The sequence below is a fragment of the Scardinius erythrophthalmus genome, assembly GCF_964197995.2.
Source record: "Scardinius erythrophthalmus genome assembly, chromosome: 20".
NCBI classification, from domain to species: Eukaryota; Metazoa; Chordata; class Actinopteri; order Cypriniformes; family Leuciscidae; genus Scardinius; species Scardinius erythrophthalmus.
In genome coordinates this window covers 15,453,339-15,478,261 of record NC_138240.1, presented here as the reverse complement: position 1 = coordinate 15,478,261, position 24,923 = coordinate 15,453,339, and the positions used below count along the sequence as shown (strand labels likewise).

At 38.8% G+C, this 24,923-nt stretch overlaps 1 protein-coding gene across 1 annotated transcript; it reads right to left on the bottom strand.

Annotated features, from left to right (window-relative positions):
- Positions 1-243: 243 nt before the first annotated feature.
- On the bottom strand, positions 244-23,886 carry rimkla (ribosomal modification protein rimK-like family member A). Its single transcript, XM_081349083.1, has 6 exons — positions 23,212-23,886; positions 14,443-14,673; positions 12,559-12,645; positions 4,877-5,080; positions 3,016-3,542; positions 244-2,653 (listed from the first exon to the last, which is right to left on the bottom strand). Exons 1-5 carry the CDS (start codon positions 23,372-23,374, stop codon positions 3,028-3,030), a joined length of 1,200 nt encoding a protein of 399 aa, XP_081205209.1. The 5' UTR covers positions 23,375-23,886; the 3' UTR covers positions 244-2,653; positions 3,016-3,027.
- Positions 23,887-24,923: the final 1,037 nt, after the last annotated feature.

Below are 24,923 nucleotides of genomic sequence, written 5' to 3'. Positions count from 1 at the left end.
CAGAAGTCACTTTCAAACCTTTCTGCTGGTAAAATTTGTGACTAACTCTAACCCGCTGCGAAATCTGTGTAGGGAACTCTTTCACAAAACTCCCAAGCGCATGGATTCCTATTGTATTGATTGGATTTTGTCTGCAAAAGTTTGAAATGTGACTGCACCTTTAGTGAGGCAAACAATAGCAAAAGTTTGATGGAAAAGGTCTGTCAACTGTGATGTGAGATAAAGACAAGCTGACACAAATTTCATGTTCTGGACATTTTTTGAATGTCTTTATTGGTATTATTGGTTTTATTACGTAATGACACATAACATCAATGTTAGCGTTCTATCACTAGTAATTTCTTGTTTTAAATTATACAACATTGCTTGGTTTTTGGCATTTAGGTTCCCACTAAAAAAAGGAAAACAAAAACAAAACAAGAGGCGCAATGAAATGAACACATGGAGTCTCAAAACATTTCCCTTTTCCATTCCATAGAACAGTTCATTAGCAGCAACTGTTTTTTTTTTTTAGTTGTGACGCTAAGTTAATTGCAAAGTCAGAGGAGTATAGTGGTACCTTAATACTCAGAATGAGTATTATTTCATATAGACTGTGTTTTCCACTGAGCCAGATCTGATGACGCCATTTTAGCTCTCAGTTCAGATTTAGGACTCCATTCTGAATTGAAGTATTTAGATTTGGAGTCACACAGTTATTATACTAAACATAAGGGGAGAAGAAACTTCCTGTTCAATTCTACCGGAAGTGGAGGCAGAGTGTGTAAGAGTTGGACAACCATATGGTGCGTTATCGCAAACACCGAAAAGTGTCAGAGTTTACAGGGACACTTGTTCTTGAGTGGGATGAGGTGGAGGGTGCAAGTCTCTGGTGGCATGGAATGATGGAACACATCACACACAAGACAGCAAATCACAACGCTTGAGAGGGGGTGGTGAGAAGAGTGTGTGTGTGTGTGTGTGTGTCTCAGGTGGTCAACGTCTGTTCAGTCAAACTCACACTAAAACCCTTCGCCACTCTTCAGCCTTTCCCAAGCAAGATTATCGCATATAAACCAGTTTGTCCTTTTTCTCAACAAAACATAAAATTATAAATTAGGAAAACAAAAGACAACAGAACACTAAATATAAAACAAACAAGAAAAAGATTGCATTTAACCATCAGGTCTTACAGCATCCATTTCTTAATATTTTATAACGCTTTGTCCTTTTGTTTATTGATACACATAGGCAGGACTGTCTAACATGAATGTCACGTTTCCAAGGACAGGAATTTGATCAAGGCTGCTTCCCCGAGTTAACTCTAAAATCTATATATCATCTTAATGTAAACAGTATTTCCTTTAAAGTCTGAACTCACATTTAATTGATCTAAACTATGACGTCTAACATGGAAAACCATTCTGAGCTGGTTTGGATTGAGTTTGGTCCATTTGAAGTTCGTTATATGCAATTTAAGACTCAATGTAAATTTGAATATGCAAATATGCAGAGAAAGGATTTTTAGACATTTCCAAATTGAAAAGGGACATTAAAAGAGTCACTTAATGTTACATAGAAGAATTAGACTTGAGGAATATGCAGTGCTCAAATCAATACAATTCCTGGTTTTCTTTCAGGTTATTGGCTTTTAGACCACTGGGCTGAATTAAGAGAAGTTGTAGCACCCGTTTGAGTTGACACTTCAGTTTTATTGTTGCAGTATTTTTGTACAAACAAATCGTTGAAGACAAATAGCTTATTCATCGTCATCGCTTAGTGTTGGCAAAACGTTCAGCCCTTGTGGTAAAAACATTAGTATTTAAAAGTCTACTCTATTTCTATGCAACTCACTGTTCAGACTCTAATATGTGGAAGATTTGCTTTTGGAGTGGCAGACATGCAGATTGACGTGTGGGCATTAGCAGGTTTGAATTAGACATTGGATAAAGCAGCTTTTTTATTTTTAAGAATATTGTTCCCTGTTCACATTATCTAAGTTCCATACTATTGATCAGTAAACAGAGTACATTAACCAATCCAAAATGGTGGACAGTGGAGGTTTCTAAAATGGCCGCCTCAATTACAGAATTTCCAAGTAAAAGATGCCCATTGACCAATTAAGTTCCTATAGGCCAAATCATCACTTACACATTAAGGATGGCAATTCAAAATGGGTCCCACATCAGTCATTCAATTTTACAGACACCGGCAAAGCAAATGAAACCTTTACGCTTGTCTGATCAGCAGTAATTCATTTACTACAGGCAGCCATTGCAACAGACTAAAATAACTCATACTCATTCATGCTTTTAAGAGAGTCGGGATGGATGAGAATATTCACAGCTTTCCAGTTTTTGTTCTTGGTGTCCCTCTATGTATCTGTCTGGATGGGCTTTTTGAGGGCAGGGAGGTATGTGCCTTTGTATCCTGGTGGGCAGTTGAAATTTGGGTCCATTCATTTCCTTTCTCTCTTTCTTTCTCTCACCCCATGCATGCAATGCATTATGCCTTCAGCCAGGCTTTACCACAAGGTTTGTAACAGACAAAATTCATTCATTCTCTCTCTATAATACAGAAGACTTTAATATGTCCTTAAGTGTATGTCTGTGTGTGTGTGTGTGTCTGTGTGTGTGTGTGTGTGTGTGTGTGTGTGTGTGTGTGTGTGTGTGTCCTAACCCAAAGTATGAACATCAGAATCCAGTTTGTTGGTCACTGAAAGGTTACATTTGGGAATCGTGTCCTGATAAAACCACTCTACAGTGCATGCACCCTCAAATTACAGTGGAAAACGCATATTCAGCTGGTGCACTACAGCCAGACTGGAGTGTACACTATCTGGTGCACTTCCAAACTGCACTGTACACTTGTTTAATTCTATAGTCTGTCAATGGAGAAGAAACATCAGGGGAGCAGCCTCAGACGGGGGTTTACAGGGAGGGTTAGTATGATTACACGTGTGCATCTGTATGCATTTAATGTCCACTTCAGTATGTGTTGCTCTTTGATGTCTGTGTATCTGTGTGTGTTTGTGGCTGTAATTCCAGCTCACTCAGTCAACAGTTTTATCTCACTCGCGAGGAGGGAGTTGATATTGTAAGCGGGATCTGCAGTGACAGGGTTGGGGCCCGTTTCGTTTAGATCCCCCTCACTCTCGCTGGAGGTGGAGCTTGTGCTCATGGTCGACACGCCGTCAGGGATGGTACAGCTAGTGCCGGGTGGGCAGATCTCGTTGGGAATACACACCTCTGTGGGGATTATCACCTCAGGCTCGCTGCTAGTTTCACTGGTGCTGGAGACCACAGACAGCAGCGACATCTTCCTGCTGAGGCGGTTTGGCAGGAGTGAGAGGGCGTAGTCGGCCACGATACCCGCCACGTCCATCCCGCACGCCTGGTCGAATGCGATGAAGCCTACGTTGGCATTAGCCTCGCACACCACAAAAGAACCATCGTTTAGCTGGAGCAGGTCGATCCCGCAGACGTCCATCCCCAAAATATTGCACACCTGCACGGCCAGCTGCTTCCCCTGCTCACTAAGGGGGCACATCATTCCCACCCCACCTAGAAAAAGGAGTGAAATCATGAGCAGAGGGGCTAATTGGAAATTATGGTCAGTGTTGCTTTTGTTAACTAAAACAATTAAATATTCTATATTCTTTATTCTATATTAAATAAAGCTGAAATATAAAAAAGAAAAGTATATGAAAATTATAAATATTGCCTTGAACTGAAAATTAAACTCATAGTATTTATTATTGTAATTATTAGGGCTGTCACGATTCCTTGATTAGAGTACTCGATTTAAAAAAAATCCCTGATTGCAATTTACCCGTATCGAGTAACCGGCAAACTACCAGAAGTGGCGCATTCCAAGGACAAGAATCCATGAACCGCATTATTAGATCATTTTGTAAGGCTGCAAGATGTATTAAAACCATACTATAGCATAGTACTATTGTGAATTCACAAAGGCTGCAATTCAATTAAATAAATCTATGCCCTGCATGTTTAATATATAGGCCCATGCACTTGTGTCTCAGAATGGTTCAGTTCACTGTTAACGCTTTTCCACATGAACTGTTATTTACATGCATGGAGCATGCCTCAAACTCTATCTCTGAATGTTGTGAGTTTGGGTTGATTATAATGTTCATGTGCGCCATCAACAGCTTTGTAATGTAAATCATTTATAAACCTACGCTAACACAGGACAATACATCAATATGTTTCTAAATATGCAAACTGATTTCAACTAATCATGATTTCAAAATGAAAGCTAAACTCTCGCTCTGAGTTAGCTTGTTTTGATGTCCACATATTCTTGTTCAAGAAAAAAGTGTCTGTAGCATTTCTATCATAAAGAAGTGGCCAAATATTAAAGATTAAGTTAACATTTGAATTAAGTGTCGTTTGGCCAATATTAAACAAGGATTTTAACTGCTGTAAAGTGGGACAACAAGAATCACCAGGCCATTGGTTCCCTCTGCAATCATTTGTTATATTACATATTGTACATAAATTGATTGTTTATATTGCGTTTTAACAATGTTTTTCTATAAAACCATAAGATTACTTGCTTTTGATACATTATTTGAAGCAAAAATGAATGCCTCATTGTTATTATTTATGTATTTTAAGTCATTATAAAGACTATTGTTTATATCTGATTACTCGATTAACTGTCAAAAAAATCGACAATCACATGATTACCAAAATAATCTTTAGGGACAGCCCTATAACTTTTCTTATATAAATCTTACATTTATATGGAAATAAAATTAAAAAGAAATAGTTGATACAGAAAAACAAAAACATCCACAGACACAAAAAAATATCAGCAGGTATTAAAAAAAATAATAATAAATTTGGGGGGGGGGGGGTGCACAATTGCATACCTAGTGAACAGTTGCTCTGCATGCGTCCGTCGGTAGAGCAGCGCAACATGGACCCGATCACTCGCCCTCCGACCAGAACTACCCGCACATCCCTCCCATGGCTCTCCTTCACATACTCCTGAAACAGATATGGGGCGTCATGTCGAATCAGATGACATAGGTCTGAGAGGTGGTGCTTATCCCGGGCCAGGAACACAGCTTTACCTGCACAGATCAAAATGTGACATCATTAAAGACCAACTATGATCAAGTGCAAATTTAACAGTAGTGTGGTTTTGACTGTAAAAGTACTCAGAATTAATTTTTGGAACTACCTAAACAAAATGTGTCTACTTTTAACAAGTTGTGTAAAATTTAAGAAGTTTCAAAGTGTTACTAAAAGCTAAAGCAATGATTGATTCCTCTGCATAAGGAGCAAATAGAACGAGTAACAATCCAGGGTTAAATGCGTGAACCTTCATGTGACGACAATCTTGTAGGACAGTGTCAAATGCATCCCTTTCACACATTAACAGACAATTTTACACTCTTGATACACAGCCAGGTGTAGCAGCATGGATTTGGCCACATGCAAAACTGTTTCTTTTTTTTATTAACACAAGGAGGAAGAGAAAATAATTAGTTGTAATTGAAATGATTCAACCCCCAATGTAAATCAGATTTATTGGCAAAATTGACAGACTTTCAGCTGTTTGCAATGAACAAATCAAACAAAAGTAATTGAAATAGCTCAACGCAACAAATGTTTCAAGTGGTTTCGCCAAATGAAACTGAAAATACAACTTTTAATGACTTCTGCAGTCTCAAAATTATTCAACCCCTTCATGGCAAGCATCTTTAGTACTTAGAACACCCTTTTGCTGTTATGACCTGCTGAAAACAAGATGTTTAACCAGACACCAGCTTCTGGTGGTGTTTGAGGAATCTTAGCTCATTCCTCATGAGCAATGGCCTCCAGTTCAGTAATTAGGGCCCAAGCCCTGAAAGGGCGAAGGCCCTATTGTTTTCGTAAGGATTATTTTTTTTTTTTGCCTTTTTGCCACTTTTGGGGCCCTTAACATGCTCAAAAACTCTTGAAATTTTGCACACACGTCAGAACCTGCGGCCATCAGGGCCGGACTGATGCTGGTACCGGGGCGTGGCAGGGGGGCTCGACAGCGCCCCCTGGAATGAGGTCCAAAAACTTGGTCCATAAATCAAACATGCTTGCATGTAATAATATGAAACTCAGTACACATATAGATCTCATCGGGCCGAACAACTTTCGTGCTCTAAATTTTACAAAAGCCCAACAGGAAGTCGGTTATTATACGTTGTTTGGAAAACGCATACAATGGAATGTGAAATACTCCTCCTAGGGATTTCATCCGAGCGCCACCAAACTCGGTGAGAATAAAGTCAAGACATTGAGGATGAATTCTTGAGAACAGATTTTTGATATCTCGAACGGTTTGGCCGTGGCGAGGAAACGAATTTATGGCGAATAATGGGACACAGGAAGTGTGTTATAACTTCTGCATACATTAACTGATCTTGATGAAACTTCCGCAGTGTGTTCGTTGTAAGAGGCCGATCACATGGATGTGACCTTTGTGAGTCAAAGTTATAGCGCCACCAACTGGCAGCAGGAAGTGTGTCACTTTGAAAATGCTTTGAAGTCACCCTCTTACTTTTACCCGATTTGCTTCAAACTTTATGTGTATAATGTAAACACACGGCAGATGTAGACCTGTGAAAGGATTATTGATATCTTAGATACTGTTGCCGTGGCAACGCATCAAATTTTAATATTCTTTTCGGATGCGTTTGAGACTCTTAGCATGCTTGAAATTGGATGAAACTAGACAGACACATAACACTTATTAGCCAGTAGACATGTGAAAAGTTTCAGAAACGGGCGTGGCAGGGGGGCTCAACAGCGCCCTCTTGAACAGGGTCTGAAAACTTGGTCCATATATCAAACACGCTTGCATGAATTAATATGAAACTCGGTACACATATAGATTTCATCGGGCCGAACAACTTTCCCTCTGTCAAGTTTCACACCAGCCCAACAGGAAGTCGGCTATTATGGGTTGTTTGGAAAACGCTTGCTTTGGAATGTGATGTACTCCTCCTAGAGAATTCATTCAATCACCTCCAAACTCAGTCAGCATGAAGTCAAGACATTGAGGATGTTAAATTGTGGACGGATTTTTGATATCGCGAACGGTTTGGCCGTGGCGAGGAAACAAATTTATGGCGAGAAAAGAGAGGAGACGAAGTGTTATAACTTCTGCATACATTAACTGATCTTGATGAAAGTTTAGCAGTGTGTTCGTGGTAAGAGGCCGATCAGATGGATGTAACTATTGTGAGTCAAAATTATAGCGCCACCAACTGGCAGCAGGAAGTGTGTCACTTTCAACATGCGTTTGACAAAAGTGGGGGGGTTAGTTTTACCAACAGTTACAAAAATCAGTATATATATTGGTCTCACCGAGCCGGACAACTTTCTAATTTACAGTTATTAGCTCAGAGCAAAAGGAAGTCAGATATTTTGGTTTGAATGTGGATTTTTTGGATATTTCAGACTCTGAGTTTTTAGCTACTCTTCCTAACTGGTTTATTTTATTCACACCAAACTTTTTCAAAATGATAAAGATACATTAAAGATGCTAAATTGTGAACGGATATTAAACATCTCAAACGGTTTTGCTATAGTGAGGGACTAAAGTAAAGTAACACTTAAAGCCTCATCTTCTAAAAATGTAACACCATTTATTTCTATATAAAAGTATAAAAATATCACAACTAAACCCATTTTATTCTTTTTTTTTCAATTTAATAATTATTTATAAGTTTAAAAATAGTAATTGTACTATTTAGTCCCATAAAAGTCAAGTCATACATAGGGCTATACTGCCCTCTTGTGTTCAAAATCAGGTAGGCCTATTTTATCTACATAAAAATATACTAGGTATGTGACGGTGAGAATATTTTACCACCGGTTAATCGACGTGTGACACCGCTGTGGGCTTTTGAATCGCCAACTTAAAAACGAAAGTAAAATATGTTCGTCCGCACTGACATTGATAGTGGTTGAGCGAGCGTTTCAAATGAATTCCTATTGAAGTAGGAATTAACTGAAAAACGTTCACTCTGTTCTGCTCGTTCCTCGCCGTGGATGCGCACCGTTATGAATGCCCGTGCAGCCATGAGCATTTTAGTTTAATTTTAAAATTAGCGCCTTTCGGGGGGTGGATTGCTTGAAATTATTTTACAAAAGCACAATGTTGTGTTTTATTGCGACTGTACACAAACATAAGTTAAGACTTTGCAGTTTGGATGTCGTCCTGTATAATGACGGAGTATGTTTTTATGTGTCCACTGTTCAATCGCGCCCACGCCACACACACACACCCACACACACACACACGGTTTACTATCTTTGTGGGGACTCTCCATAGATTTAATGATTTTTATACTGTACAAACTGTATATTTTATCTCCTTACACTAACCCTACCCCTAAACCTAGCCATCACAGAAAACTTTCTGCATTTTTACATTTCCAAAAAAACTCATTCTGTATGAAGCTTGTTTACCCATGGGGACCTCTATTTAGGTCCCCACTGTGATACGAGTCCCCATGAGTCTGTGTGCATTCAGGTTAAAGTCCCCACCGGGACAGAAAAACATGAACACACATATACACACACACACACACACACACACACACACACACACACACGCAGGGCCGTTTCTAGCCTTTTTGGCACCCTAGGCAAGATTCATATTGAGTAATAAGGAACCCCCCCCCCCAATTAAAATTTGGCATTAACAGTTTTACTCACTTAAAAGGACTTTGTTGCACTATGCTGGAGTAAAGTTAATAAATGATCGTTCTCTCCCATAGGATTTTGTGAAACTATGTTGGGTGGACCTCTGTCCCTCTAGGAGGTTTCGGGGGCATGCTCCCCCGCAAGAAAATTTTGTACATTTTAAGGTTAAATTAATGCATCAATCTGATGCACTTTGAGAGCTAAAAATTAAGAGCAAATATATAAGTATTCCTATGACGTAAAATCCATATAGCCAATAATATGTACTGTATAAATTAAAATGAATATTTCAAAAGTATATTTTACATTACACTATAGTATAGGAAAATTACAATACTTTTGTCCTAATTTCTTCACTTGCAAGAAATAAACCCTTTAGCTTTTATTTTGGAGAAAACACCAGATCACCATTCTGATCGCGTGAGCAAAGTGCGCACTTTTCTTTAAATCACGCAGCATAAACAGAATGCCTATAGGCTACTTAATTAAAGTATTGTGCTGTTTTATAAAGGCACAAAGCCATATCACGATTTCGATTTTAGTTCGTTGGCAAAATATAACGCTAGAGACCTTTATGTTAGGCTATAAATTTTACATCTCATGTGTTTGGAAAAGGGAGAAGAAGAGCGAGTTCGGCAAAAGGCGGATTCGAACTTCGGTCGAACGCATCAAAAGCTACTTTCAAGCACTTCACGCCCTACGACCTATGGCCACTGTAGATTTTTAGAGATGGGCGTCTTTTTGCCAAAAAGACAGGCACTTAGTGCAAATATATGCTCCATTATCGGAAATGTAAAAAAAGAAGGATTTTTCTTCCACTCGCTTGGACGAGAAAAAAATCTCTTGGTGTGGTGGGGGCTCTCACTGGCGCCCCCCAGCTGTTTGCGCCCTAGGCGACCGCCTAGTTTGCCTATGCCTAGAAACGGCCCTGCACACACACACACACACACACACACACATTCCAGCATTGCAATCTTGACATCGCAGCCTGATCATTATAGCCTTAATAAAATATAATAATAAAATAGTCAACCTAACATATAACAATTACACTGCTCTAAATAGTCAGTAGTACAATTCGTACATTCACAGTAAGCACCGCTCCACTGTGATGTTTCCAAGCACATTATTGCGCATGTGAAGAGGATGATTTTTTCCATCAATATTGGAACACGAGTGAAGAACAAAGCCTATAATAAAGAATAGTTTAGCATCCAAATACATGGCAAATGTTGAAACATTTTGATTCTAATGAGAGGGTTACGTGAACCCAACACTGCTTACTTTCATTTTTATTTTTACATTAAATTTAAAGGATTTGTTGTGGAATATTTTGTGTATCATAAAATCAGAATAAGTTAAGTCAAGTAATATTTTCTGTCTTTTATATATTTATATGTGTATATATATATATAAATATATATATATATATATTTATTTATATGTATATATATATATATATATATATATATATATATATATATATATATATATATATATATATATATATATATATATATATATATATATATATATATATATATATATATATATATATATATATATATATATATATATATAGCTGCGAGCAGCGATGAAGGGCCAAAGCCGGCGGTACCGCCACCCCGGTGCCTTTAGGTAAAGGCACCAGGGTTGCGGTGCCACCGGCTTGGGCCCGTAATCGCTGCTCGCAGCTATATTTTTCTTTGGTTTGCGTGCTGCAACCGCCTTCAAATCCCACCAGAGATTTTCTATGGGGTTCAAGTCAGGTGACCGTGATGCCACAGTAGAATCTTCCAGGACTTCTTCTGCAACCAAGCCTTGGTGAAATTTGAGGTATGCTTGGGATCAGTGTGCTGTTGGAAGGTCCAATGATGCTTCAGCTTTCTCGGCATGACGTTTTCTACTAGGATTTCCTGATAGTTCAATGAATCCATCTTGCCTTCCACACACTGCAGGTTTCCAGTGCCAGAGGATGCAAAGCAGCCCCAGAGCATCACTGAGCCGCAACCAGTGTTCTTTTCAGCATATGCTTCATTCTTCCTCCTTCAAACATACAGCTGATCCATAGGGATGAAACGTTCCTGTTTTGCTTCATCACTCCACAGAACAGATCTCTATGGCTTATTTATATGATTTTGAGCAAATTGGAGGCAACTTTTCTTGTGCTTTTGGGTCAGTAGTGGTGTACGTCTTGGAGTTCTGGCATGCGTTTACTACGCGCCTTACTGTGCAGCTGAAACCTCAGTGCCTGTTGCCACCAAGTTGTGCCACAGGTCTTTTGCAGCCACTTAAAGGTTTTTCTGAACCTGCCTTCCCAGAAATCTGGTTTCAGCCATTGATAGATTCCTTTTTCTGACCTGTCCAGCAAGTAACCTCTGTTCCTTTAACTTTGATCTTGCAAACAATGCTTCCAACTGTGTCCCTTGGAACATTTAGTGCTTTCACTATCTTTTTGGACCATTTCGACTCAGCCACCTTTTGACTTAGCCATATTTGTCTCACCAAACCAAGCCAGTTCAGATAATTCATGTGTTCTTGGCTCAAGCACACCTGGTGCAACTAATGAAGCCCTTGATTAGTTGCATCATATGTGCTTGAGACAACACCTGTATTGCAGATTTGTGCTGTTGTGAGGGATTCTATTCAGGGGATTTAATCATTTTGAGACTGCAGAAGACATTAAAAGTTGCATTTTCAGTTAAATTTGGGGAAACCACATTTGTTGTGGTGAGCGATTTCAATTACTTTTGTTTAATTTGTTCATTGCAAACAGCTGAAAGTCTGTAAATTTTGCCATTTATCCATGGGTTGAATAATCAATTTTGGTAGGTAAGTCATCTATCAGTTACAAGGAGGTATGCAAGACACAAATTGCTGGGAGAGACCACTAGAGCAACCAGGGGTTAAGTGTCTCGCTCAAGGGCACAAAGGTGAAACAGCAGGATTGTGAACTCTCCCAGATGTTCAACCATCAGGCTGCCGCCACCCCACCCTATTCCTCCTGGATCAGAGGAAATCTTTCAAAACATGTCACAGCCCAACATTGTGAGCAATTTTATTTTCATCTGTAGTTCAATCAACCCAGTACCTTTTTAACAAAGATTTGACTTAAATGTGTGCGTCCTGCTTTACATAACCAGTTCTCCAACACCTTCAACCAATACATTTAAATTACTTATCCAGTAGTGATCATAAACTAGGTACGGATTAAAAAATTTTTTTTTTTTTAAAAAGACTGCAAAAAAAGTGACTAATAGGCCATAAATATTTTAAAGATGAGATCTGAATGGAACATAAAAAAAACTCAGCGTTCTGAAACCGCATTAGGAGACTGGTTGGGCTGATCTGGGAGCATTTAAAAAAAAATAAAAAAGTATTTATATATTAAATCATTAACAAGTGAATGAAATTTTCATAATTTTCTTCAGGTGTGGCCACTGGTCTTAGCTTTAATGAGGCAAGATCTCATCTGACCTTGAGACTCATCCAGAGCAGTTTGTGTAATTCTGTATTGCTGCTGATCATAGGCAACTACCATTAAAACAATAGCAGTAGTAAAAAAATATTATGCTTTCAGCACACACACCTCAAATTTGCTTGGGGAAAAAAAAGCAGTGCAGGACAAAGACGCCTTATGTGCACTGGGAGAAAGAAAGACAACCTTTGTTTTTAAGGTAAGAGATGATGTTTCTAAGCTGCTTGATTTCAGAGATCCAGCAGTGTAACTTTGAGGCGTTTGTGTTCTCAGGGCTCCTGAGAAGATCAGCACCCAGATCTGAAGTCTAATGTGGCCTGTTTCTTTCAGTCCCCAAAAGAGCCATTATGCCCACAGACTGTTCTAGTATCAGTTATATACCTCTGTGTCCACGAGCGTTCTTCACCACCACAGGGTAACCCAGCGGCTCAGCTTCATCAATCATCTTGCGGAAGTTGTCGTGTCCTCCTAGAGACACATGCATACACACACACACAGCTTAGTGAATATGTAATGAATGTAATTAAAAGTGATATTTAATTTGAGTGCCAGATTCCTGAGCAAGACGCAAACAGCTCTAATGAAACAAGCAACACTGCGACATTCAATATCCACATGAGAAGAACTGCAACACTGACAGATTTTTTCTTTTGCCACACACGTTTCCCATTTCCTGGATGGCACTCAGTTCAACTACGTGGCCAGTTTTTGAAGGTTCATGGCTTAAAGATGTTTTAGGAAAATATGTTCTTCAGAAGATACATGACTGCCACATGTTAGACCCAGAGGTTGTGCTATAAATAATTGTATTACTTTGTAAAAATCTCCCTCATGGTCTATTTTTATACTTTAAATTTGTTTTCAGTTCCCCTTTAAGAATGTAGATCTATGCCGTTCTATTTGTGTACATTTTACATAATCTCAATTTAGCCAATATGAACAATTTCAATAATTAAAAATGACAATTCATGCTTTGGACATGTATGGTCTGTTATTCATGCTTTAACGATATAAATGTAGCACCTTTCTGAATATAAGTCACAGTCTATGTTTCGGTCTTCAACAACCTGAACTTGGCAAAACAGACTACAAGCTAGAGATGTTTAAAGGGAAAAAAACAGGTTTGAATTGTTTTCCTTGTATTTATATTACAATGCTAGACAGCATTTGAAATGAGCCAATGTCAAGTAAATGACAGGATTTTAAATTAACGCAACCTCTGGTTTGATAAAACGTGTCCAAGATGAAACAAACAGAGAGCATATGGAAAGAGAGTAGAAGAAAGAGAAACCTAAGAGGTGGGTAGAAATATAATTTAAGCTCAAAGCCAAACCAAAGCCAGTATAACTAACTTTTAAATGTGTCAGCACCCTGTGCATTCTCAAATATATTCGTCATGCTTTTGAAGAGAACATTATGGATGTAGAATCTGTTTGGCTGGTTTGATAGGAACAGATGAACTCGTTCAGCGTTCAGTAAGAAAAAGAGAAAATGCAGGGTATGTCAGAACTGCTCTGCCAGGAACACGTCACTACAGCAGCTGTAACCACTGTTTAACACCCCACTCCCCTTTTCACTATCTCTCTGGTTTTTCCATTCTGGTTTTCTTTAGTGTAAAGATGAGGGTTTCCCGTTTCATTCTACAAACCGGAGTGTCACATAAACAGCAGTTGTCATGTCTGAATAAATGAAAAATACAGGAGTGCACATACATTACCATTCAAAATGTTGGGGGTGGTAAGATTTTGTAATGTTTTTGAAAGTCTCTTATGTTCATCAAGGCTGTATTTATTACAGTAAAGACAAAAATATTACAATTAAATTAACTGTTTTATGTTTTAGTATATTTCAAAATTTATTTTTTTCATGTGAAGAACAAGAGATGAATTTTCAGCAGCCATTACTTAAGTCTTCAGTTTCACAATCCTTCAGACATCATTCTAATATGCTGGCTTGGCGATCAAGAAATAGCTTAATATTTTTGTGGAAACAGTGATACAGTATATTATATATCACTGTTTCCACTAAAATATTAAGCTATTTCTTGATATATTTATCAATTTTACATCCTTTCTGAATAAAAGTACTAATTTCTTTCAAAAAAGAAAGAAAAGAAATTACTAACCCCAAATTTTTGAATGGTTGTGTAGGCTACATAAGGTGGTGTATATAAGATGCAAGTAAGAAAAATGTATTCCTTTATTTGTTTTATTACAAAGTGATTATTGGGGAATGATTCATTAACAGACAAAGATGATCTCTCACCGTAGGAGTACGTGTCTGGCAGAGGCACTCCATGCCCAGCGAGCTCCTGGAAGGTCCAGAACTTATTGACACAGTTGAGGATGGCCTGAGGGCGGTTGACCAGACGACAGCCCAGCTTCTCCAGGTGACGCAGTACGGTGATGTCGCTGTCCGACTGGACCCATGGGGTCGGAACACGCACCACAGCAACTTGCGGGTATGAGGTAACGATTTCCTGCCCAACCCGCAGACCTGAGAGAAAGAAAGGGAAGATAAATCACATGCTGCAGTACAGGCAGTGCAGTCTGTGTTTTGGCCGCCGCAGTATTGTGTGGAGGGATTACACTCATGTATCTGAGCAAACCAATGAGAGCCAGACTTTCATTTGGATGTGTTGCCCCTTTTTCTCGCTCGCTCACTTACAAACACTCAGTATGACATATGAGCTGGCCTTGGCTCATAAAACACACGACAGCATCTCTCTAATACTAAATTGCGGATCTCCTTCTGAGAGCAGTTACACAATGCTGCAGAAGGTCGCTTGCTTTGCCTCGCTATTGCGGCGTTCACGCTGACCCACTAACCCAGTTTGCACTGCTTTCTGTTTTTAATTAAGATGCCAGTTTGGGTTTATGCTCACTTAACACCAGCCTTCACTTAGTAAAATCTAAAATCAGTTTTAAAGTCAGCGCTCATTGGATTTGACTTAAGTCTTGCATTTTGACTGATTACAAATACAAGAGCAGATGAAAGCAATCAAACTTTACTAAAAATTGCAAATATGTAATTTTGTTGTTTGGATGAAACAAAACACAAAATAGAGCATGACAAGAAAGGATTTCAGAGATTACATAAAGCCAAGCATGTGATTAAGTAATTCAAGAGACAACAGGAAATGTAAAACGGAGGATATAAAAGGAGCCATAAGGGAACAAGAGGCAAAACATGAATGCGTCACAGTATTTCTAATCTCTCCTGCTTCTCCGCCATCTTAGGATGGAGCAACACACACAAACCACGACTCAGCATCTTCACTAGCAACTGCTACATCAGCACTCTCTTTTCCTCTCATGGATCAAAGCAGATGGGACTTGAATGCAGTTAAACGGGCATGACAGGACTATATGGGATTTGGGCATATATAAAGTACAATCATTATTGATTCCCAAATTATATAACATTATGTATTGTATTGTATTGTATGTTGACTAACAGACAGTCATCTGCTTAGATTTTTTTACCACCTTGTTGAACAACCATTGTGAGGACAATAGCTCTGTTCCAAAACCTAGAGAATTCCCTAAATAGGCAGCATCCTAATTGTCACACTGTCTATGCAGATTAGCCTCATAAGTTACTCTACAAAGACAGCGTCTCAACGTTCTAAACAAACAGTGCACACACACTGGAAACTGATTTTAATAGAATTTGACTTTAGCATGTTGCTAACCTACAATCATAACACTAAAAAAAAAAGAATAAAAATACAGAGCACACAAATATTGGGTGCAAAAATACATTTAAAATTACAACCAATTATAATATTAATTATAACCAAGTTTGGGGTCTGCAAGATTGTTTTAGAGAAATCTCTAATGCTGCATTTATTTATCAAAAAAAAAAAAAAAAAAAAAAAACAGGATTCTTTCAAAACAACAGCATTTAAATAAAAATCTTATGCAACAATGTAAAAGTCACTTTTGATAATTTTTTTATGCATCAAAGTAAGTCTATATTCGTAGTTGACATTTCTCTCTGTCCACCATCTTGGATGGTGTCAGTGGTCCACTAGGTTTTAAAACATCACAATTCTTACTCAGTATTTCACAACACTGATAAACATGGTGGTTGCACATTAATTTGTTATTTGGTTTTGAATAATCTAATTACCTGACTAATTCCCAATAAAACCTATAAAACAGTACATTATATAGACCAACTGTAACCAGCCAGGTACACTAACAGATCTGACGCTCATACCAGTATGACAAATTTCCGGAGGAAATGATAGTCATACATTCACTGCAGCACAGAGAATCAACCCTTAAAGGGACAGTTCACCCAAAAATTAAAATTCTGTGATCATTTACTCATCCACAAGTTGATGTTCCCACCTGTATAAATGTCTTTCTTCTGCTGAACACACAACATATTATAATGTTGGTAACCAAACATTTGATGGGCCCCATTGACTTCCATAGTATTTTTTTTTTTTTACATCAACTGTTTGGTTACCAACATTCTTCAAAATATCTTCTTTTGTGTTCAACAGAAGAAAGTCAGTTCCCCTAACTTCCCCCCTTCTGTCAGTCCTGCAGCAGCTGTCATTGTGGGTTAAGAAACATGACTGACTCTCACACTCACACACTGAATCCAGAGCAAGTGAGGATTTCAGGATAACCTACTGTGTTAAGCACAGTATAGACACAGGGTTAACCTACTTCAGAGGTAACTGTAAGGGTGAGGTGAGCTGGAATTAGATACAGGTATATAAACAGACAAAACAGTGCCTGGATAATACCACAATTATTCAATATAATCTGCCACTCAAAAGTTTGGGGTTGTAAGGGTGTGTTTTTTTAGTCTCTCTTATGCCCATAAAGGCTGTATTTATTTCCTCAAAATATAGTGAAAAGAATAATATTGTGAAATATTACCACACTTAGGCCATCCTTAAAAATATTATTCTTTGCCATAACCCGACCGACCCTGTCAATTTAGTACCGACCCAATTATTTATTTATTTTCCCTTTTAGTCCGACCGACTTGCCGGTTGTAAACTTGCGTTAAGACCGACCGATTTTTTTTTTTTTTTAACTCTTCAAACAACTAATACAAATGCAATAAAATAATATTAGTTATTAAGTATTGTGAATATAAATTGCCTAGACCTACATACAAACATAAGCTACGTTCTTTCTTTTAAATAAAAACCCGTGGCGCGTCATCTATGATTATGTTTACACCATTGGTTTACGCATGTCACACTACGGCCTGCAGGCGAAGTTCGCTTCGTTTCATTCATTGTCAATGGTTCGCGCTTGGTAATGATGGCTGCGGCTTTATCAAATTACTCTAAAGATTTTTTCATTTTTATGTTGTTGAATATGGTTTATTAAAAAATTAACATGTGAGAACGTGTTATAGGCTATATGTAATGTTATAGTCAGATATGACGACGCTACTGCAACACGCATCGCCGCAGATGAGAATCTGAGCATCTATTCATCAAGCCAACGTGCAAACTATCGCAAATCAAAGTGAAAGTAAGTCGCAGACGCTTAACACACAATCATCTCCATTAAATGTAAAGAAACAAAATGATCTTACCAGGGCTGTTTCCGCTTTCTCTTATTGCGGGCTTTGATTCAGAAATTTTAGCTGACGATCAATAAAATAATGCATCTCATAACTGTTGCTTTCGTGACGTGCACTCCATTAAATCTGCATATAGCGGAAATTGAAGATCGGATTTATATCCGCAAAAAAACAACAACACACATTTATGTGACCAGGTGTAAATGGAATCGTTTTGATAAATCAGACAGCAATCCGATCTGAGAAAACACATGAAATGGCCTGGTGTAAACAGCCCCTAGACATCGGTGAAAAACTAAATAGAGATGCATTGTTAATGTAACACATTAACATGCTTTTTTCATAGGTATTACATTGCATGTTAATGCAATTAACTGTCATTTTGTGAATTCTAAAGTCAATTTAATTTATTTGTTTCCCTCTGAAAATCCACTTTAGTTGATATCTAGTGGCATCTTTCTTGATTCTGACCCAGTCAGTGATGTCACGATATGCAAATTAGTTTAAATTAATACCTATGTAATCACCTACCGACCCTTTTTTTCTTTTCTTTTTTTTTTGCTGTTACTGCAAACCAAAATATTTTTAAGGATGGCCTTAAAATATTTTTTTATTTGCAAATATTTTAAAAACTTATTTATTCCTGTGACGGCAAAGCTGAATTTTTAGTATCATTACTCTGGTCTTGAGTGTCACATGAAATCACTCTATACTCAAGAATTTGATTCTTATTATCATGTTGAAAACAGCTAGTAAAAAAGTAAAGCATTGTTACAAAAGATCAGTCACTTTTGATCAATTTGATGCATCATTGCTGAATAAAATATTTTTTTATTTTTTTTATCTTGCTGGGCCTAAACTTTTTAAACAGTAGTGCAAGTGAAAATCCATTTTTTACTTAATTAAAATGCATTTTTGTGTTCTGAATACTTGTCATTCAGCTGCCAATGAGAGAGCAGTACTCAAAACTACATTATTTAAATTATCTACATTATTACTACCATATTTAAATCCATCCTGTAGAATTTCAACCACAAAAATAAGTGTTGGCCTACCATTCATAAACAAGCTGGACCGCTATAAACAACTCGCATACACAAACAGCCTAAATCGTGCATGTTAAGGGCTAGAATTGGCATTTATTCCTGTATACTCCACGCTTTATTACACTAGCAGAAACCGGAAATTCAGCCACTGAATTTACATAGTGTCATCAAACACTGAGGTTCCTAACTCAAGTGTACCACCTTCTGCATTCAGGGTTCCTACACATTTTCCATTTCAAAATTTCATACTTTTCTCTGTAGATTTTTAAGACTATATTTAGCAAATTCAGCATTATTTAACGATTTATAATTGGTATACAGTCATCTGTAAATATTTTTATTTTCTATGGGGTTTTTTCATTGATTCTTGAAGTGACAAACAGAGCAGCCCCTAAAATAAAGAAACTTAGAAATATGCATGCACAAGAACCCTCGAGAAACTATTCACACGCGCACAGGAATATTTTGCGTGCTTGCGCTACAATTTCTAGTTTTGTATATACTATAACTAGGGGTGGGCATTCTGGGCAATCTTCCCAAAATTTCATATCACAATCTTATACCAAACAATCACGATCTAAATCGTGATCTTGACAATTTTGTGATGTACTATATCGAGAATATTGGAACAAGCTATGGACTGATCAATTCTCACTTTAAAACACAGTATTGCTTTAAACAATCAGTTGTCAAAATAGTCATTAAACTAGTGTTCGACCGATATTGGTTTTTGAAGGCTGATGCCGATATCTTAGAGCAGACTGGCCAAATAATATGAAAATGAATTAAAAAAGAAATCTCTAAATTATATCGACTTAAGATTGTAACTTCTTTATTCGTGAAAAATACAGTAATATGATTACAGAATCAAGAAATTGTTTGGAAAAAATAATAAAAAGGAAGTAAACTTAGTAATCTGGTAAATTTGTGCATACTGGTAATGTTTTTTTTTTTAAAGACAAGGTAACAGTAATTTTACATACAGTACAGTGAAAATGATACGAGTATGAAAGTGGGCAACTGAATATAGCACAGCATAGTTTGAAATCATGAGTTTAAAGTTTGTTGATCGTGCGTCTCCAGTGAAGCTGATCTGACAGTCACGCACAGTAACACGTTGACGACTAAACCTGCACGGTTTGTGAAATTAAATGTTTATTAGATATTGAAAGATTTGTTAAATTATATAAATGCACATATGCTGAATGCTGACGGTAAATGAGAAAGTATTAATAGTGTTTGCCTTTATGTTACTAATAATATAAAAGCAAAAGCTATGATACTCTTTCGTAAACAGTTTACATTCTTTGTTTAATGGTTCCATCTAGTAATGCATTTTGACAAAACTGTTAAACAGAGACCACAACTAATGAAGACGGAGAATGTGACCGCAGTCTCTAATATCAAGGCCTAATGTCCAATTTAAGGCATCCTCTGTGACGGAGAAACCATGACATGAATGGGCTGATGGCACAATACGTGCTAACTATGTGCATTGTCCTATTTGCCAAGTTCAAGGGTCTTTAAAAAAGACTGGTACTGTAAAAACTGCCTGTTCAAATTGTAGCTTTCACTATGGCAGTACATCATATTTCAAGGCCTTAGGTCTGCTTGAACACATACTCTGTGGCGGCCAAGAAACCACACTGGGAAATTGGCTGATGGCGCAATAGGTGGCTCAGTGTGCAAAACCATGCATTGTCCTATATGCCAAGTTTAATGGTTTCTCGTGCACACGAAAGTCTGTATATTTTTTATTTTTGCAAAGGTCTTCCTTTTAGAGGCACTGCAATACTGTGCTAAAAATATTATGAGAAGATAGCCAAAAATTTTCATATTGAAAAAGTGCACCTTGAATTCATTCAGTCGTGTTTGACAATCAGTAAAGAATCACTAAATATCTGCCATGAAAACACACTTCTTGAATGATAACTAATTTCGTTAAATTCTTAATTATCTGTTGAATTATGAAAACTAAATCAGGGCAATAGTCTGGAAATGCAAATATTTTTCCATAATGCATAGAAACCCTGTACATTTGGGTTTACAAATGTGCAACTTTCCCAGTTGAGATAAACAAGGGGAACTACTGGTACCTCATTTTTAGTGCACAACAGACACCACTGCTATCTAAACACTACACTTCTCAACCCTCCTCTATGTCTATAAAATCTTCCCTATGACCTTATTGATAGAAAGAAATGTCTTGGGAAGTAGTTGATTAAATCGTTCCAGTTTGAAGTTTCACTTACCACTAACTACGGTCTTATACAGTCACGTGTATGCATTATCTGCATATTTGTTTGTTTTTCAGCAGGCTTGCAGTTTGTGCATGTGTGAGAAACTGGTGTTAGTTTTCACATGTCTTAGAGGAATGGACACTTGACATCAAAAAGTAATGCACACATATCGCTCACACCATCACACGAACTGAAAAATCACGCTGCCAAAAGTCCTGAACCCTGATTGCCTATTGATTGTTTGATTGCTGCATGTGGCGTAACACACAGCAGGTGATACGATAACACACACTCTTGTGGCACACCTGTCAACAGGTTCACAAATAAATTCAGGAAATTATTATTTAGAAATTATGGCATGTCCTCAAACAATGGTCTTTAATTGCAATGCTTTTACTGACATCAGTGATCATGATTATGTGCTGACCTACTCTGTTCCATGCATCTCACGTTGATGATGTAACGCAGCAGAATGTCAGGATCTCTGGGGGTTTAAATCCCAGAGCTGACCAACTGTCAACCACCTCTTTATTGGACCAAGACAGAATCCAGGACAGCGCATTAAACACACACAGACATAAACATGACAGGCCAACAACCTGCTCCATTTGTGTTGCTGTCACGTTCTCCATACAGCTGTCTACCTGCATTAAAGTAGCTCAATATGGTCTTAGTTCTTCTCTCCTTCTCATCTTGTCTATTCGGGTCTTTCTGTTAGACTGGCAATCCATTATGTCGCGAAGTCACACCACCAAACTTAAAGTAGCTGATTCAAGGCAGAGCTGCATTGGTGCATAGCCACTCCCTATACCTCAGGTCCATGCAAAATGCTTTATGTCCGGTGCCCATCTGCACCACCTAAAAACAAAACTAAACAGCCCCACCTTCCACAATGGCAACACCGGTGTCTATAACTCAGATTATTATCTTACGAGACACTTTGCAACTTGCTGTCAGCTTATTATGAAAGGGATTAGTTGAGCTGAAAATGAAAATGTCACCATTCACTCACCCTCATGTTGTTCCAAACCAGTATGTTTTACTTCCAAGAAGACCTTAGGCAGAATGACAGACTAGGTCACCATTCACTTGCATTGCATGGAAATAAAGATGCAATTAAAGTGAATGGTGACTCAGGCTGCCAACCTCTCACATTCTGCCAAACATCTCGTTTACCACTGAAGAAAATCAGCATGATGATGGTTTGGAACAACACAAGGGTGATTCGATTTTTTTGTGAACTATCCTTTTAATTTAACAGCATGACCCCCACACATTATATAAGGAGTTCTGTCAGATCAATTCAAGCCTTTAAGTGACCCTGAAGTCATATTTGGTAGTAACCAATACTGACTCCGATGTTTAAGCATATAAGTGACTATTAAAACTAGACTGGTAAAACAAGATAATCTATGACTAAGAAGAGGTAGGTGTGTATATTTAAGCATCCCGGATACCACAAGTTAGACAATGTCTGTCTGTATTCTTAATAGTGCTTTACTACCAGACCGTGATGCTATTACATCAGTAATTGTCTAAACGACCGACCAAACATCTTTAGACTAAAGTCGCATTTCAGTCGAGGTTTGCACGTGACGATTCGGTAATTTCATTGAACCCCGTTGTTTGTGAAACCTCGCGCAAATGCGTCATAGCACACCAGTTTAATTCATTTCCGATCAAAGCTTGCCGATTGCATATAAAAAAAGCTTTAAAAACCTAAAACCATCGCGTGTGTAGCACCTGGATATAACGGGTCTTTGTGAACGACGCGCCATCTGCGCTCGAGGCTTTATGTGATGATAATGAACGCGCTCGCGCCGCACACTCGTGACTGTTCGCGCGCACATGGTGCAACAATAAACGGTTATATCTAAATACTGATGTGAATATATTTATATATTTGATATGAGATTAAAACGACTTCTCGACTATTTTAAACGGCGATCCATCCATCGGGTAGGCTGTGGTGGCGGACTGAAAGTGGGTTAGGCGGTCACCCACCAGCACATCTAACGTTACACAAAACATTCACACGGTGATGCACATCCGCTCAAAGCAAGCATGCTAACCATCCACACTGACCAGTTTAGCCAACTCAACAGTTTAAACAACAACCATTTCAGCGCTCGTACAGATGGAATGTATGCGTGTATGAATGTGTATGTGCGCGCGGTGTTTTTTACCGAGCTGTCCGTCCGTGATGGTCAGGACGATTTCATCCATTAGAAGATAGCGGAATTCAACATCGTCCTCGACGCAGCGCTCCTTCAGAGCTCGCAGGATCTGGACCTGCGGGTATTCCTGGCTGATCCGCCGGTCTGTGATAAACCACACCCGGGAACACATGTTTTGGAGCTCGGAGTGCGGAACTTCGGGTAGCTTATCACAGGGACACGAAGCTGAACCCACACAAAGAGCCGCAACACGGTTTTAAAAACAAAACAAAACCCAGTTAATCCGCCCTAGCCAGATCCAAAATGAAGCAAAAACGCACCTAAAATCGATTTTTAACGAACACGCGGTGAGAGGCGGCAAATTTGCCTCCCAAATAAGCAAAAAATGATAACGCGCTCCCCCCCACTGAGGGCAACAGTAATTGCCCCCAACACGGGCTAACAAAAGCCTCGCAACAGAACTCGGTACCGTTTTGCTCACTTCGATTCAGACTTCAAAGATATACCGAAAAAAATCGCGACAAAATGGAGAGAGGGCGGATGAGAGGCTGGATGTTGTGACGAGTGATGCCCCTGCTGATCTCCGGTGCTCGCGCCGCTCTCAGCTCTACGCCTCGTCTTTTCCAGCACGCGCTTCGCGTTTACAACTCTTTCCCTCGCGCTCATGCACAGCCCGCACCAGCCAATGAGCAAGAAGGGCTCGCACTCACATTAACCAATCGCAGTCCACAGTCCTCACCGCGAACCAATCGGGGGAGAGAACAAGAGGAGGCTCGAGATGTCCGCAGGAACCAATGGGAGATGCGGGGTGAACAAGGCAGAGGGGAGAGAGTGACGTATGCGCAGGCGTGCGCGCGCTCGTTCTCTGCTTGGATTTTTTTTGTTGTGTGTGAGCGCGTGGCAGGAATTTCAGCAAAGGAGAGGGGAGGGAGTCTCCTAGAGCGCGCACTACCCCCGAACCGGTTCAGACCGGGCGTGGGGAGGTTTGGTTTGGTTTAGTTTGGATACCAACGCCTGTCTCGCTCATGCTACGTGTTGAAACGTTTAAAAAGAAGAACGGTTTGAGCGAAGAAACCCCCCCACCCCGAGGAGGTGGGGAATGAGCGCGTCTGCAGGCGCATCCTCATTCTTTTGTGTAGCTCAACCAGCGTTTTCTTAATGTCGTGGCAACCCCATAACAACAAAACACTGAAGATTTTTTTCCTCTGAAAGATAGATGTCGGATATGTCTCAGAGCAACGTTAACGGCGATGTTTAATTTATTTTGTTGTTTTAGTGACAAATACATCACTTGGGGGCTATTCACACAATTCGTTACGGAAGCAGAACCCTTACTATTCTTATGTGAGATCAAATCATCCCACGACAAAATGACCCACTTTTGGCTTTGTTTACACCCAGAAAGGCAGAGGGAGGGGCGATGGGGGAGAGAAATCAAGCATTATAGATACATTAAAGACATTATTAAACCAGCCGGTAAATAAATTATGTCTTTAAGTAAAATCAAACCTGTCTCAAATTAATCTTTCCTCTATTCTCAGTAAAATGTGATCTGTACTGTTCACAGAAATAACACAATGCAGTAAATCGGATCCTCATTTCAGCCTTAAAGGACTGTTGGTCCCGCCCTTATTTTGACCTGACACGTCCATCAACCCCCAGCGCCAATTTTCTTAGCCAATCAGCTTTCAAGGAATATTTTCAGGGCGGAACATTTATGG

Excerpts from the sequence above, each read along its gene's own strand:
- rimkla (XM_081349083.1), bottom strand. The coding sequence starts at position 23,374 with ATGTGTTCCCGGGTGTGGTTTATCACAGACCGGCGGATCAGCCAGGAA. Across the intron at positions 5,081-12,558 it reads GAACGCTCGTGGACACAGAG|GTAAAGCTGTGTTCCTGGCC; the intron begins GTATATAACTGA and ends TGATCTGTGCAG. Across the intron at positions 3,543-4,876 it reads GCAGAGCAACTGTTCACTAG|GTGGGGTGGGAATGATGTGC; the intron begins GTATGCAATTGT and ends TCCTTTTTCTAG.